The 17661-nt window shown below is 35.2% G+C and overlaps 1 protein-coding gene across 1 annotated transcript; it reads right to left on the bottom strand.

Moving 5' to 3' along the window:
* Window positions 1–275: 275 nt before the first annotated feature.
* LOC114756837 (DNA mismatch repair protein MLH1) lies at window positions 276–17648 on the bottom strand. The gene is made up of 16 exons (XM_028945777.1): window positions 17318–17648; window positions 16949–17121; window positions 16672–16744; window positions 13241–13375; window positions 12920–13130; window positions 11864–12012; window positions 10779–10877; window positions 10015–10084; window positions 9780–9915; window positions 9137–9231; window positions 8954–9062; window positions 8125–8290; window positions 5916–6077; window positions 5114–5279; window positions 1768–1931; window positions 276–709 (listed from the first exon to the last, which is right to left on the bottom strand). Exons 1-16 carry the CDS (start codon window positions 17573–17575, stop codon window positions 665–667), a joined length of 2211 nt encoding a protein of 736 aa, XP_028801610.1. The 5' UTR covers window positions 17576–17648; the 3' UTR covers window positions 276–664.
* Between the last annotated feature and the right edge of the window lie 13 nt (window positions 17649–17661).

The following is a 17661-nucleotide window of genomic DNA, read 5'->3' as shown; positions in this document are numbered from 1 at the left end:
TTCACATCCACTTCAATGAGTTTTCTGTTTTCGGTTAAGATAATGCAACATTTAAGTCTCTGTTACTCAAATGCCAAATATATAAACTGCATCTAACCTAATTTCTACAATTGTACTACATTTTTCTTCAAATAATTATTTTCCTGTTGATAAAAAATATTCAAGTTTGAAAGAAAAATTCAGGTTTATAAATATTCCAGCCGCTATTATATGCCTCCAGCCCCTCCACCAGGAGTCAGTTTTATACATGACAATACATCATGCAAGGCTCAATATTTCCACCAACAACTCTAACAATTGATATGACTTCGGAGGAATTACAAAATTCCAACAAACTGCAATGTTAGCACATTCACAGCAACATGTGAGTAATAGAGGCTAACTGAAATTTTGAACCCCTTTGGTTTGCAGTTTACAAGCTTTACAAGCCCTACTAAGCTGCCGCTATATCAATGATCATCTTCCAAGGAAAAATATCTCCATTGATGATTTAACATGGTTGCTTATAGATACAGATATATTTTTACAAGAGACAACGTGATTCAACATCACTAGGCCAAGTAATTCTTCGAAGCACCCCAAAATGAAGAACCAGAAAGCCCAAAATGCATTTTTTTTCTGAAGAACAATTCATCTTTAGCCTAATCAAATTCTGTGTGGGAGCTCAGCATCTTTCAAAAATCTTGTACAGCTTCTCCAAAGAAGCAACCTGGAAAAGGAACGACAATTAAAAAGGATTAAAAATTAAAAGAGATACATATAATCTTGAATAATCCCGAATCTATCCCAAACTTCATTGAGTAGCAACTTATTATTAGCTGTCAGTCAAAAACTAACAAGGCTAGATATACAGCAAATTCCAGATATGCAAGTTTGAGAGAACCCCTGTAGTCACATAAAGAATTATTCCATCCCAACTGCTTAAGCTAGCAGGTGAGGATCCAAGATTAATTTATGACATTTCTAACATGGACATTAACGAGCCCTTTTTTTTTTTTTTTTGGTTTAGACCGATGAGTTTAAGTACAGGCCTACTACACTTGGTGCAAGAGCTTAATTTGATTAGGAAACAAAGGTGCAAGTCCTAATCACTTGGGTTCTTCATCATAGAATTCTGACATTGATTATAAAGATATTTACATACGCAGAATTGAACACTTAGAAATCAAATTACCAAGATTCCGTCCAAGGTCTAAGATATAAATAATTAGGAAAATGAATAAAAAATGACAAATACCTGTAATTGTTAAGTTTCGGATGAAAAGTATTTATTTAATAAATAGTCAGTAGCTGCTAATTTTAGCAGATATAAAAGACTAGCCAGTTCGATTTGGCCCCCTCTTCCATAATTCGTTCAAGATAATAATGCAAACACTTCTATAACGTTTCATTTGGCATTTCCTTTCCTTCCTTATTTTACAAGGTCTATTATGCCTTTTTAATCATTGAAAATTTTTTTATCTCTCTTTAATAATTCGTTTTAAGCAATTGGGGGGATATTGATAACTTTTTTTCCTTACAATTTTTCTGGAAAAGAAAATCATTCCATTTACCAAACTGATTGGTATTTTTAGAGCATGTAATCTTTAGTAACTTCTTTCAGTAAAATATATGGAATGACCAAAATACATAAGCAGATAAGAAGTAAGGATTTCATCATATGTAACCATCAGACAGATGAGATTTGAATGAAGAATTACGAATTCATACAGTGATATCATCACATAAAAAAATGTTAGAAGGTTCACATTACGAATATGTATTTACCTGAACAAATGTTCCATTAGTAGCCATAGAAGCGGGAGGTTTGAAGAAGAGTCTCATAGATGGAAACAGCACATGTTGTATTGACCATTCACGCTGAGACCAGGCAAGCTCTGCCTCAGATAGCAGTTCATGATCAACATCATTCTCCGATATCTCATCATTCCCTGAACATGAAACTCACCGGGGCTAGACATCACTAACATCTTCCACGACCCCCAAAAAAAAAAAGAGATAAAATAGGAAGTCACTATAATCTAGCACAATATCTCATCCGAACTATGAAAAAAGAAATTACACTTCATATTATCTAATTATGTCATGAGTGCCTCCTAGGGGCACTCATGGTCCCACTCAGTAACCGGTTCTTCAATTTAAGAAACCAAACCATCTATACTTTTATTTGGCTCTATCACAGCCCATGGTGCATTCACTTTTCGAATCCCCCTACTTCTGCATTGCATATTAGCATAATAAATTCAAAAGGTCTGTAAGAACCAAAACAAGACAAAAGAAGACAAAAAATTATGATCCAGGTGAATTATTGAGATGTCCAAATTGCACAACCCTTCCCTTTATTAGAAAAAGATACACAAATTTCCATTGAAGCAAAAACATAAGCGACATGCATTTAAAGATAATTTTGTTTTTTTTAGATAGAAAGAACTTGAAGAAAATGTATTTCTTAAACTTCTCTTTCATTGTTATTTATTCTGCGTTTAAACTCATAAAATTAATTTGAGTTAACATAATCTTTGATCCTTTAACTTTGCACGAATTTTCTTTTTAGTCTCTTGAGTTTGAAACCATGGGTCTTTATCCCTCATGGGACAAAATTATTCTGATTTTTATTAAATTATAGGGACTAATGTTTTAAAACAAAATAAGTTTAAGGGACCAAAACTTAAGGTTTGAAACTTGAGAAACCAAAACAAAAATGATGACAAATTTGAGGGATAAAAAATTGTATTAACCCAATTAATTTATTTCGAAATTTAAGAGTAACAATTTGATACAGGTCAAATCATATTTGAATACTAATTCTATGATGTCAGTTATAGATATGAAGCTATTTTGGTCAACAATAGGTGTAACTGCAGCTTATCCTTTGTTGTAGGAGGTGTGGATGTAGCAAATCTTTTCATGGCGAGAGACCCAATTTGAGATATTTAATTTGTAGCAAATCTCTTCACGGATCCTGGTTGTATGGGAAAGTGCTGGCCTAGTGATGTATTAGTGCTGCGAAGGGGTATGGTTTGGGTTGGGAGAAGTCTAGGTAACGTTTTGGGTTTTAGAAGCCTTTCTTCTGAGGGTTGGAGTGTCATTTGATGCTTTCTGTAAACTGAGTAGGTGAGGAGAGTTCTGACCTCTCAGATGCCAGTGCAGTGCGTGTGTTCTGTTAGTGTTCCTTGTTTTTCTATGACTGTCTTTTCTGTTGACTTTGCACTGGGGGAACAAGGTTTTGGCTAGAAACAATGAGGAAATTTTGTACGACTAGTTTGACATCTTCGTCATTTAAATATCAAAACCTAAGGATTTCCTCTTCATTTACTGATTCTGCCCAACTGCATCCTGTTCTGTTTATCGCTTGTTTCAAGTTCAACAGGTTCTATCAGTATACCTTGATCTTAAGCCTTGCAATTTGGAGATTTTAGCCAAGAACTAGAATGAGAAATTATCACCAAGAGTTATGGTTCTGATAGAACCCTCTATTATAACAAGTTGATAATAAGACTAAAACCAGAAATAGACAACGAGAGTGGGAATAAAGTTGAGGTTGATAATACTATTACTTCATAACTAAATTAGATTACAGGGGAAAAGATGATTTAAGCTAAACCCATATCCCTCATACAACCTGATACTTCCTAAAGATTAAACTCCCCTCACCTCTTGGCAGAAAGGATGATCTTATAACCCAAAAAAAGTAGCCATCACCCCTACTAACACCGCCCAAACCTCTGGCTACACCTACCCTAACATGTCTATCACCATTTTAGCCTTATGGCTATAGACCTGGGGATAAATCTCTAGACCACAGGTTTTAGTCCTATATAAATCACTTCCCTTCCTATGTTGTCTACCATGGTCTTAGGAAAAGATGTCCAAATCTTTTGGGAATCACCACCCCGATCAGGTTCCCAGAATATAGTGGGAAGGTTTGTGAAGGTAGCCTATAAGCGGAAACTGCCTAGCAGCACGCATTCATAAGGCGTCCCATGTTTAACAACTTAAAAATTCTGTATCTCCTGTTTCAACTCTCAACGCAATCCACTCCTGTTTCCTGTCCCGAGGAAATGAAGTGGCAGGGGCAGCCTTAAGCAATGCAAAAGTGAACCATGACCTAGGGACAAGAAGTTCTTATCAAGTGGCTTGGTCTGCCTCAATGTCACAGTATGTTGAAGGATTAGGAAGTAATTAAAATGCATTGCCGACTTTTAGCATGAGGACAAGCAGAGACTCCATGGGGTAAGAAATAATGAACCCAGAATCAAAAAGGTATATATGAGAAGCATAAGGAAAGATACTAAATTGGGTAACGTGTATGCGTGAAAACAAAAGGGCTGTCCATAATGAGAATTAACGGTGAGGTGGCTAAAACACAAAGGATTATAAGGGGAAACAAGCTAGAAACAACAAACTATCTCGTAGTGCATGTGGGTGAGTAAGAGAGCAGCTGTTTGTGATTTTATGATCGAAGGAGGCAGCTGAGAGGGATTCATATAATTTTCTTGGAAAGGAGTGGGAGAACCTGGCCATAAAAACCAGGAGTGCTATTTTCTTCTCTTATTTTCTTTGTTTCTACTTTCTGCCTCTTAATAACACAATTCAGCCAACTACTCCTTATTTCTGAGGAGATAGAAGTTGTATTCCCTATATATAATATATATATATATATATAAACAATACCATAGCTAAGCACCATAAAGAAAGAACTCTCTTTCTCTCTCTTCTACCTTAAATGAAAAGACATTTGTCAAGCTTACGCAAAGACCAAGTTTAACATTTTTAAACCCCTAACTTATTGACGTCTGCTGCCCAAATCTATTGTTAACAGTCATACAGCACCAAAAATGAAAATAAAAGGAAAACTGTAAAAGAATGGTGGTTTAGAAGTTCAACAAAACTAAGAAACCAAAACAATTGCAGCGATCATCAAAGACATGGATAACAAAAATCCAAACAAAGCAAACAAAAATTAGCCTTAATTCCCACATTGATAATGCTAATTAAAAAACCAAAATAAATACAAATAAAAAAGCATCCATGTCAACTAGCTTCAGGAATTTAAAATCAATCTCCAAATTCAAAATATTTTGAACCCAAATTGTAGCCATACAATCCATACCAGTAGTGTTGCAAGGATTTTGCTCAGCACAACCTAATTTTCTCTTCTTGTAAAACCGCAATCCCTCACCAGAAGGGTTGGGCAACAGGGGCGGATGCATTGCATAGAAATCTCCAAGAGTTGCTGCAATTGTTTGAAACATCTTCTTTTCATCATTCCAGTCAACCTGCTTATCAAGAAAAGGAAATTACATTCTACAATCTTTCAAAAAAAAAAAAAAAAAAGGAAGCATAAGAAAAAGGAAAAACATCAAGCATTCATGATTATTTCACAGCTGACGTGCACATGGTTGCAAGTTATGGCCCAGCCCATAAAGTTTGGGCGAACATCAGCTTGGGTTCCATCCTTCCAATGTCCTCCCAAAGATGGTTCACACAAGATCTGATAAGTACACATTACTTCCCTCTTCCCCAACTAGGTCCTCCAACTCCATCATTTAAAAACAATAGGGGAAGAGGGAGGAAGAGAAACAGGAAAGAGATGTTTCTTTGTCAGTAAATCTTAATGAAAATGAACAGAACTAAACCAATGTATTGCATAGATGTAATATCCTAAGTGAGTTTCATCTTTAGTGTATTAACTAAGGCGTAACAATATAGCTGACAATGTAATGACGGGTCTATGAAACAGACAGTTCAAGGTTGCATTACAAAATCCATGTCAGCATCATGCTCTGAACTGGTAATAAGTGTCCATGTTACTTAATTAATGATGAGCTAGACATGCAAATGAGAAATAGAAATCAAAGCTTAGAAGGCAAAAACAGATCAGAAGGGCAAGAGAAGCATAAAACAATACTAACATCATTTCCCAAAGAAAGCACAAATTCAGGGAGGCGATCCATATCAGGAGTATACTGATCAAGTATCACAGGAAGTCTAGATAAATTTCCATGTTGGTCAATATGAATGCAGAAATGAAACTCCAGCACGTCAGCCTTCTGTTTAAGTAGATTTGTGTTCATCTGGAAAAAAGTGTAAAAGAAATGCGGCTCAAAATTGTAAGAAATAAAGACTATAAAGACAGCAGTTTACGAGATATCTATGTATAGATAATTACAGTATTCTCACACAATGGTGGACAAAATAAGATTACATGAACTAAACAACTGCTCAAAATCAAATATAACCAGATGAATTCAAGGACAACGTACAGTGAAGTGCGCAAGCAAAGTTGCATCTTAAAAGCCACACATACTCACGAGACAAGAGTCAATACCACAAGAACTAAAGGCAACAGGCGGCCACTTCTTAAGGAATTTGGTAAAACATATTTATCAGGTCATATATATTATCAATTAGTTAACAATTTATTCAAAGATTTAGTTATTTATAGAGTACAATAGTACTATACAATCCATGTAGCTGACCCCATTATGCCACCCAGTGGGGTAAGGCTCATTATTGTTGTTGTTGTATATGAATCAGTTCATATACGTTATAAAGGTTAAACTTGTAGAAAGCAAGAGCACTTGAGTATTCAACTATTCATAACAATTAAAGAAGCATAACAATAATGATGGTTTTAGTTCAAGATGCCTTAAGTTGGAAAACTGAAAATAATAATAATAATAATAAGAAGAAGAAGAAGAAGAAGAAGATTGAATCTCAAGCTTATAGAACAGCTTCGGGATTACAACAACATTTAAACAAATTATTTGACAAAAGTAGATATGTCATCACTCGTTTCTTGAGAAAGACTTCAAAAGAGGAAATCTTAAATCTGCAAAATTACTTCGTTTAGAATATTGGTCAATATATGGAGTCCATGGACCAGATGGACACATCAATCCATGGTGAAACTAGGAAGAAATAAATGAAAGGCTGGAAGCAGAGCACAACTTATTCCTCATTGACCATTGCCATTTGTTTGGATTGATTAGGAGATTCGTCTCCTTTCCTCATATATCTATGCATTTCTTCTCCAGTAAAATTTAGATCAAAATATTATTCTCAACTCTGAAATGCTACAGACCTAGTCATCTGTTTTTCTTCAAAATGTGCTACAAAATTTCAAAGAAAAATGACTGTTGCAACATTGACCATATTTTACAAAGATTCTTTTTTTTTTTGCTACTCAATATTTAATTTGAATATATATATTAGTTATTTAATATGGTTCGTTGTTATGTAGTTATTGTTTCACAAATATATGGGGCTATGCTTATCTGATAAGCATCAGAGAAGATAATTCATCAATACTGAAACAATAAATAGGAATCGGATTTCCTACAACATAGCTGGAAATCCAATTATATTAAATGGTAGAGATGATGGGTAATCATCCCACAGTCAAAGACCGAGATCCTGGGCTCTAGAAAGGGAAATAACATAAACTCAGTGATATGTCTTAACAGCTAGGAAATAAGTCTTCGATTCTGACAATAAAGATTTGTGATTATAAGCCCATAAACTCCTTTGTTTCCACAGAAAACACCGTTGAATCCAGACGTCCTTTTTTTTTTTTTTTTGGGGTTTCCCATTTGTTCAAGGAGGATTTTTTTTATATCTACTTCTGCCTTTTTGTATTCTCTCTTCTCATCAATAAACTTTTTTCACTTAAAAAAAAAAAAAAACACAGAATGAAGTGGTTTTATTCTTCAATATTCGAGCATAGATAGTTTTGTGAAGATTTTAAGTTTTCAAGCTTTCAAACAAAGGGGGAGAAATGCCTTTTTTTATATTTGAATTCAACTTCTTCATATGTTGGGGGGGGGGGGGGGGGGGGGGACAGGTTCTTGCTATGCATAGCTTAGCACAGTTAAATTAAGCAAGACGACAACAACAGTCTTATCCCATTATGTGGGGCCAACTATATGGATCGTGCAATACTATTAAGCTCTATCAATAACCAAGTCTTTGGATAGATTATTAATCGAAAGATCTTTGATCAATAACTTAGTTAAATTAATCTCACACAATTAAATTAAGCAATACGCTCATAATGTCATAATGGAAGAAGCAATGCATAACATTTATAATATAACCATAATCCAAAAGCAGGGAAATTACTTCAGCAACTTTCTCTTTAAAGGCATCATTCTCTATGGATTCTGGATCAACATCCTCTTCCTTCAGAGCCAGCATAATCAAATCTTTCAAGGGAGCTGGATCACTTAGTTGAATAGCATTGAAATGTTCTAACCGACTCAGAACTTGCTGATACATAAGTTCTTTGCTGAAAGTGTAATAATACAAAACAAAAATATAAACAAAAAAATTGTAGAACATGTAACATATTTATGCGTAGGCTCTTTCACAAGCTGTAAAAAGAACCACATGAAACAGTCATGAGTTACAGGTGAAAAGAAAGCAAAAGAAACCGGGGGGGGGGGGGGACCCATATATAAATACAATATTACATCTCCATACTTCTCGAGAAAGAAGGCAAGATACTTGAGAAAACAGATAATAAAGTCTCTCAGATCCACATCTCCACTAATCTCCCAAGGAAAAAGATCAGCCTCGTCTATGCAGGACAGCATCACCAAACAAGCTGACTAGGTTTTTTTATTATATAGCTGGGAATCCCATGTTGGCAATTCCTTTCAGTTTACAAACCATACTATTTCTCTCTTGCAAGCTTTAATATAAAAGTGACAGAACATAGATGCTAGCAATCTGATGGCTGACTAAGGACAAAAGAAAAGTCCCCTAAAGACCCGTAGTGATTGTGCTTTTAAGAGGGAAACAAAATTTAACCTATGACACCAATTCCCATGGCATGACTGATTTTTAATGTTCAAAAGCTGAAAACAGTAGTGATTGTGTTTTTTCAAGAGGGAAAGAAATGAAGCATAAACAGCTTCTTAGCATAAACCAGAAACAGAAAAATATCTACCTCAGGTTTACCACATTGGCAAGATAGAGATGAGTGTTATGCTGAAGCAATGCAAAAACATCATCTGCCATTCCAATATATGTGCAGTGCCTTACAATATCAAGCAAACCTTCAAAGAATGTCTACCATATTAGTGAACCTTGTGAGAAGAAATCATCAGAGAGAGTCATGAAAAAATAGTACCAGAGTGACAACTGCTATTGATCTCGTCAAGAAGCTGCTGAACAGTGACGCAGCCTGAAGAATCATTTGGGTACCTTCTTTGTCTAACTGAGGACCTGACAACGGATACAGGTACAGAAACTCATTTATTTAAGAACAAAGCACTTCGTAAGTTTTAATCTGTTATAGAATTATCTAAAGACTTTATAATTTTAGCATTCAAATATAGCATCGATGGAACTGGTAGTTTTATTGCCCGTTAATCACAATATCAGTCATCTACAACCTCTTCAATGGGGAAATGGAAGAGGAAAATGTATAGAAATAGCTAACTAGGACTAGTTGCAGGGATTCCAATGCAAGGAAAACAGAAACAAAATTCCTGAAATGAAACTCTTCAGAACATTTGAGAGGTCAGGAGCTCTCCATAGCCACCAAGGTTCCCGTCTATCTCTCACAAGGGCACACAACTGGCAACCCTAGAATGCTAGATAACCATCTCTCCACTATTCTCTCCATTAGTGGGACCTTTTCCACGTTAGCCTCTTCTGTCATGGGCCCCTCTTACATCGTCAAAGTTGGGATTATCTTTTGCAAAAAAAAAAAAAAGGGTTCGGATTATCTTGATAAGCAGAAAAAAGAACAGGAAGCAAATAAAAATCACCTCACTGCAGTCAAGCTAGCACTCTTGTCAAGATGTCCAATTGGCTGGGTGTCCATGTAAGCATGCAATCTTCCACAAGGATTCAATGAATCTGTTCGAACCATTTTATGTACTGGAATTTTCTGTGATTTTGAACCTGTGATTAATAAACAAATATCATATGCTAAATGAAGAATGTTCAGAGACTAAAACAAAAAAAATGGAACACAAATAAGGAAAAGCAATTTTGCAATACCTAACACCAAGGGGCTGAGGTTAGCCTCCTTGCATGGTTTCACGTAACAAGAAGAGGATGGTTCAGTTGTCTGTCGCAAGATAGAATAAAATCAAATTTCATGAGTTAAGCAGCATTAACAGAGCAGAACATTATGAAACAGATAAAAAATTTCACTCATAATTTAAGAATTTGAAGAAAAAATTTAGCAACAAAAGTAATACAAGAAAATTAAACTCAAAAAGGGAAAAAAAAAGATGCAGAATCTAAGTTTTAGATCCTGGTCAAAGTTACTTCAAGACAATTTTCAAAACTTCAAGCTACAGTTCCACAATAAAAGAAATATAAACTAGCCCCAAATCATTTAGTGAAATAAAGCAGTACCAAATAGAAAGAACTGCGGTTGATCCTACATTCCAATGTGAATCTTTAACAAGCATTGGTAAAGAGAATGCTCCCCTAAATTATCAATCCTCTTGTAAATTTAAAAACATGAACAAGAATAACAAATGAATAATACTAGAAAATTTTGACATGAAATAATCTCTAACAAATTAAGCTGCCAGTCCCAGTAAACCAGCACAGGTAACCATGAGTAAAAACCCCACTTGAAACAACACTGAAAACACATCACTAGAAAATGGGAAAAAGTTATTGATATTTGCACAAATCTATTTCCACAAAGTTCAAAGAAGCAACTACCACTCATCATGTACAAAAGAAGCAGATATTACTGATATTCCAAGAAGTGTCTCAAATCTAGAGTTCTGTGCCCTGAGACATACCTCTTCTTGAAATGTTCGTGCATCATTTGAGCTTCTTAATCTTGATTCAACCAATGTTTGTATCTTCTCAAGGATAACTTCCTGATTTAAAAGGCTTACCTGTATGCCCCAAAAAAAAAATATTTTTAATAACAACGAACTCACAAATGAAATGTTGCAAATCCCACTAAATATTGAAAATACATTCCAAGAGCTACATGTAAAATGTTGCTAGCAATAAGGGAAGAACATGAAGTTACCAATTTAAAAGAAACATAAACTATTTGCATGTATGTATGTATTTGGTGTACCCCATCTCTCATATCAATGGAATATATACACCCCCCACCAAAAAAAAAAAAAAAAACACAATACAACGTGATACCAGAGCTAGGGCTAGAGATTCTAAGGGATTTATGTTCCTGCAATGTCGGATGGGGGGGGGGAAAAAAAAAGGAAAAACCCAAAGGCATTATAAATAAAAATGCTCGGATGTAGCCTTGTTAATACCTATGGATCCCCTGAAGAAAATAATGGGGGAAGATTCTTGTTAAGTTGATAAAGCGATGCATCAAAGATTAGTAGGGAAATTAATATATTTTTCCATACCCAACCTGGTACTAGCTTTGCATTGAGTGTCCCACGCTAATTCATGGAATTACCCTACTGAATAGCATGTAGAGGCAATAAATCACACTCTCGAATATTAAAAAAGGACACCAAGAATGGGTTGTTTTCCAGGAGAAGTACCAAAAGATGCATAGAGGTGTGTGCTTCTAAATGCTGATTGCATTGGGCCTCCCGCCAAGGCCAATTAGAGCTATGACTCATGGAACCTGTGAAGGTATGCAGTTAAAAGGACTTCTTAAGGATATTTTGTTGTATATTCCTTTTAGTGTTAGGGACTTTCTTGGAAACTTGTTCTTTACTTAGGCCCATAAATAGAGGCCTCACCCATGTTCATAAAATATCATGACATTTGTTCAATAAGAATAAAACTTCTCTAACTCTCTTTCCAATCAATTTTCTTTAAATAGTAATTACGGTCAGCAAGAATTATAAAGAGATACTGACATGCATATTTTAATTAGGTTTGTACTATTTACCTCTCTCTTTGTTGGATGCACATTTACATCAACATTCTCAGGAGGTACTACAATTGTCATGTATATAAACGGTTTAGAAGCTTTGGGCAATGTTGCTGAATAAACAACTTCAATTGCTCTCTTGAATGCAGAACACTCAACCAATCGATCTGAGGAACAAGAAAAATTTCATTAGAACCTATATAGTATTTTAGACAAAAGGAAGCTGAAATTTTATAAAAAAAAAAAAAAAAAAAAAACAAGAAAAAGGAAGAAGAAGATTTCCAACGCAAATGATAAGATATCCTTTTTAAGCATGGAATAATTTACGGAGGGAAAAAGCAGAGGGCTCTCAGTCCAATCTCTTGGTATATCAATCAAATACAATTCCTTGACAGTGCCATGAAGAAAGCACGTAGGAGGAAAAGCTCACTACATCAGACAGCACAATGTCATAGCATCATCTGCTGCATCCCAAAACTGTTGCTTGACAAGAAGGTTAGTCCCAAGATTAAAGGAATGCAAACAGGAAGTCTAGTAGGTTAAGCAATAAGCTGTTTCTATTAAGCCCCGAGGATAGAAAGGTTCCCCCCCCCCCTTTTTTTGGGGGGGGGGGGTTCTCAGGAATTTGGTTGCAGTGTAAAAGATATCCATGTCTCTGGTTACAGCAATAGCAAAGATAAAGGTTAAGGGGCAATAACACATCCTGTCATCAATTTTAAAAATATGTTCTGATTGATGTCCATTCCTTTTCTCCCCCACTTTCGATAAGGATAATTCTTTTTCTTTTGGCAGGCAAAATATTTCTGAAAATAGGAGTCCTACTTATAAGAAGTCTTCAGATATTTTACGGTTAGCTATAAGCCTGATCATTATCTTTTGTTGGGATTTAAGTGGTAAGGTTTGCTGCTGCCTTTCCCGTATACATTTGACTATTTTCATTCAATAATCTCAAGTTCAAATAAAACCATGAATTTCTACAGTATTAAATTTTTTATACTAAAAGCAAAAGACACAAAGGAAGCTAAATATAAAATTACATATTAATCACACGCGCCTGTGCACACAAACACATACCATTGATGAAAAGAACCATTGTGATCTTCTTGGCAGCATAATCTGCATTAGAGATAAAACCGTGCATCTCAAAAGGTGAACCAGATGGATCATCATTTGAAGCTTCAATTTCCATCAAATTGCGAGCAACTGAAACACCATAAACAGATCCAATGGCATCAAGCCTTGATGATGTAGCAACTGTGTGTACATCAGCTCTCATAGATCCATGCTGAGTGCAACAAGAGGCAAATTGTGCAAAGAAATTTAGTATCAAGAACATGATATGGGGCCAAAGAATGCAAAGAGGCAAAGAGCAGGTTTACCACTCTAGACACCAACCTTTCTGCAAGAGAAACCAACATTTATGTGATGTATGGCAAAACGACTAATCAAGTCTACAATCTTTGAATAGTCATCTGCAGAATTTTGTAATGTCTTCCTCCTTGCAGCCATATTATAGAATAAGTTCTCAACCTTGTAACAATAAGACAAGAATTTCAACTCACAGAAAAATAAGTCTAACATCATATTTAGAGTATATTTTCTGAAGACAATTTAGTTACATGGAGACTAATAAATCCAATAATCTTTAAAACTAAGCAATTAGCAAGTAAGGATAACACAAGAAATGCAGGCATTTAAACAAAGGCAAGGACATCCAAGGACCAATTTACTGAGCTTCTTCCCTTGTATGACTTCATCTGAAACTAGATTCAAATGGGAGAAGACGTACCAGGATTCATAGGCATTTTTGAAAAAAAATAAACAGAGGAAACAAGAGTGTTTTTGATAGAATAGAAGTAGAAAGAGAGAAATAGAAGAAAGATTCAGAGAAGAGAGAGTTTAGGACGAGAGACAAAGGAGAAATGATCTGAGAAAGAACAGAGAGGAAGACAGAGAGAAGGCGGGTTTAGAAAACTGAATAGTGCACTGAATAATTCTGGAAATCAAATCTGTACTATTGGGTACCCTTTCATATCTATTTATAGGCCTAGGTTGAAGTATGAAGTGCCTGACAACTAATGCCTACTAACTAATGCTCCTAACGGTTAGTAACCATTTACAATCTTTAAAATATTTGAATTTATTTACAATTACACATCAGTTTTGATCTGAATTAGCCATCAAAATTCCTCCATAAAAGTTAGTCTCGTAGGAAACCATATAGCATTCTTTATTAAGGTGATAGTATAAACTAATGCTATATATTCCAATTTATCGCTTGATTGGTGTGAGTAATGTATTAGATAATTCATCAAGCCCCTATCACACATCAAAACAATGTGCTTCATAATGAAGCTTTTTTAGTAGGATTAGACGAAATAAGACTTCGCTATATAAGTAATATAGGACAAATGGCAAGAATAAACAAAAAGGGGAAGAATAGAAGAAATAAAGAGAGTAGAGTAGAGAATCATCCACAAGGTCTCCAACAAGAATAACATCAGGGCTATTTATGAAGCTGTAAGTATAATTACTAAAATAGTATTAGCTTAACCTAAATGAAATACAATAAAACCTAACTTAAACTTCTAGCAAAAGAAAACATAAAATAGGGAACAATCCAAGAAAACCTAGAAGAAAATAAATTAAAGCCATAATAATAAATTACTAAAACATTAAATCAATCCTTTGTGATATCACTTCGTTCATCTTTCCTGATATCTAATCAATTCTTCCCCACTTAAGCTCCCCTCCGGAGAAGAAAACTTACACAACTCTAATAAGGCAAGAAGCAAGCAGGGAACTCTTTTGAAATTAGCAGAAACCCTTCCAGCAAACAAGATAATGACGGAAGGGACCATGCAAATGATGAACAAGATAACCATCCATGGCCACAATGACAAGCAACATAATAGATGGCAGAGGTGAAGAGGACTGAGGATAGGACTCCAATTGGGCATGATATAAGTAGCATCCAAATGTGGAAAACCTTTCCAATGAACAAGGTATTGAACAAGAGAAAGGGAGGAATGGGGGAAAAGTAGATGGCAAATGGCCAATCTCAATAGTCAACTCATCTAGAAAGTCTCCAGTAAGAATAACCGTAGGGCCATTTGTAGAGCCCAAAGTAGTAATTATTATTATTGTTGTTGTTGTTATTATTATAATATAATAGTAACTTAAACCTAAATAAAATAATAACTTACTTAAACTTCAAGTAAAAGAAAGGATTAAAAAGACTAATGGAAAACAAAATAAAGTCATAACAATGAACTGCTCAAACATAAAATAAATGCCTCATGATATCCTATCATTTATCCTTCCAAATATCCCATTGAAGACATGAAGGAGGGAGAACAAGAAAAAATTGATAAGGCCAAGGTCAAACATTGCGCAACCAACAACAACAAGCTTATCTCATTAGATGGAGTTGGTTCTTTAAATATAACGTTGACTAGAGATTAAGTGTTCTTTTGGCCTTCCTATACCGCTCTTCACATGACTCAAAATCATATATTCAATCCTTCTCACTAGCACCTCCTTTGGCCTTCTTTGTACATATCCAGACAATCTTAGACAATTTTCTACCAATCTCTCCTGATCCTCAATAGATATGTTATGCCAACTCTTCCTCATATATGATCATTATGAATCTCACATTTTCTTACGTAACCACACAGCCATGTCAATATCTTCATCTCTGTTCCCCTAATATCTTATGTTGACCAATTTAGTAGGATGCAATTATTTTTGAAAATACATCATAAGAGCATTCAAAAAAAATTTTTTTTTTTTTTTTTTTTTTACAAAGCACAATGTACTTTTATAGGGACATACTTTTTAGAAAAAATCAGAGGTTATATTGGATTTTCTTTCAAAAGATTGGATAATTACAAAAATTAAAAAGGCTATATTAACTTCAATAACCAGCCCAACTTGAAAACCCAACTTTAAAATGAAACTTCATGCAAAACCAAGCAAGACCCATACTCTATCTGGCCTATATTTTAATTTTGCTTTTCTTCTTTTGGAATGATAGAAGGACTTTAATTTCACTAAGCAATAACATAATAACAGAATTTGTATAGATATATTCTTTTAAAAGCATATTCTTCTCAAAATAGTTTTCATCTTATTTATTGTGATGACGTGCATCATCAAACAAACAAAAGAATTATGAATATCAAACCTTATCCTATTGGGTCTTCAAAGGGATTGGACAGCTCATTAATTGTCTTGTATAGCATACAACAAACCCAAACATAGTTAACATAAAGTTTCAGAAACAGCATAAATTGACAAGGTTACACGGTTTATATGAAAGATATTTTGTTTACATGAAGTTCCTATTGGGTCTTCAAAGGGATTGGACGGCTAATTTCAATTCAACAGTCTAGCTTGTTTTCTTTTAGTCCATTCTATTGCTAGGGGAGGGCCTCTTGTCTATTGTTTTTTTCCTTTCTGTAGTGATCACTCATATCATCAATAAATTCTTCTTTCATTTTGGGGAAAAGATGAGTTTGGTGAAAAAATTTTAATAAAAAACCTAGGTGAAAAGAGAAGGCGCAAAAAGACTCATAAATAGCAAAATATTTATGTACAACTACATACATATATATTATGTAGCTATATTAAATTGGAAATAAAACACAAAATTCTACATGTTTAATCAGACTGATCTTTGTATTCAGCATTTTTTTTTTTCTGTTCAGGGTCTTCAGTTGAATTCTGTATGTGATTCCGAGCAAAAAAGAAAACTTCGCACTACTTTAGGAAAAAGACTTCTTTGTCATTCATGCTAGCACAGCAAAAAGACTTGTTCATACCATTATCTGGGTTCCTTTTACAGCAGCGCATGCTTTTGGTTCATGCTCCATAACGCCATCTCTATATGATACCCTGAACCGAATATTCAGAACAGGTCAACAAAAAGTTGTATACTTCAGTTGGATCGGCAAAGTAGAAAAGATATTAAAATCACAACTGACTGGCTATGCTAGCAAAACTCTTAACGTCTTCAAACCACAAACCAGTGCAAAACATAATACTTTGGATTTTTCCACATTTGTCTTATTCATATAATCATATTAAACTGTTGTTCACCTGTAACCATACAACTGCCCTTTGGTGATGGTAGTGACTGTAACATGGCCAACATACGTCATGCTTGCCAAAGCCTCTCCCCTAAATCCCATTGATTTAATGGACCATAAATCCTCAAATGAAGACAACTTTGATGTTGTATGCCTCTCACACAGTATGCTCAGGTCCTCATACTACAGGAACACAATGCCAAAGTAAGCACACAAAAATATATTCAAAAGAAAGGCAGTATCTATCATTAAACCAAGAACAGCTAAGTTTTAAACAAAATATTCCTAGTTAGGCATAATAAGCGAGAAGAGATTGCTAGTTCAAAGAGCTGATTATCCCAAAATGACGTAAGAAAAGAAAAGGGGCTAAACAACCGACTCGAATTCCATGGCCATCATCGGAGACTTGAATGAGTTTGAGGCCTCCGTCCTTAATGGTGACGTTTATGGAGGAAGAGTTCGCGTCAATGCTGTTCTCGACAAGCTCCTTGACGGCGGAGACAGGGCGCTGGATGACCTCACCGGCGGCGATTCGATTGACGACAGACTGGTCGAGGCGGTGAATTTTGGGAGGCTCTTTAGGCAGCTGCAGTTCAACGTCCATTGGCAAGGGCTCATCACTGGCTCGCGATTCCATGGTTATTGGCTTGTTCAGTCCAGTTCAGTTTAGTTTCAGTTCAGTGTTCGCAGCGGGTAGAAGAAGGGCCTCGGGTGGAAACCCGC

Source organism: Neltuma alba, unplaced genomic scaffold, assembly GCF_004799145.2.
Source record: "Neltuma alba isolate B1F8T4 unplaced genomic scaffold, ASM479914v2 tig00010511_pilon, whole genome shotgun sequence".
Taxonomy (NCBI): domain Eukaryota; kingdom Viridiplantae; phylum Streptophyta; class Magnoliopsida; order Fabales; family Fabaceae; genus Neltuma; species Neltuma alba.
This window is presented reverse-complemented; position numbering and strand designations above follow the sequence as displayed.

Coding starts and splice junctions, on each gene's coding strand:
- LOC114756837 (XM_028945777.1), bottom strand. CDS start 17,575: ATGGAATCGCGAGCCAGTGATGAGCCCTTGCCAATGGACGTTGAACTG. Junction 16,745..16,948: donor GGGCAGTTGTATGGTTACAG/GTGAACAACAGT, acceptor TATTCGGTTCAG/GGTATCATATAGAGATGGCG. Junction 710..1,767: donor CTAATGGAACATTTGTTCAG/GTAAATACATAT, acceptor TTCCTTTTCCAG/GTTGCTTCTTTGGAGAAGCT.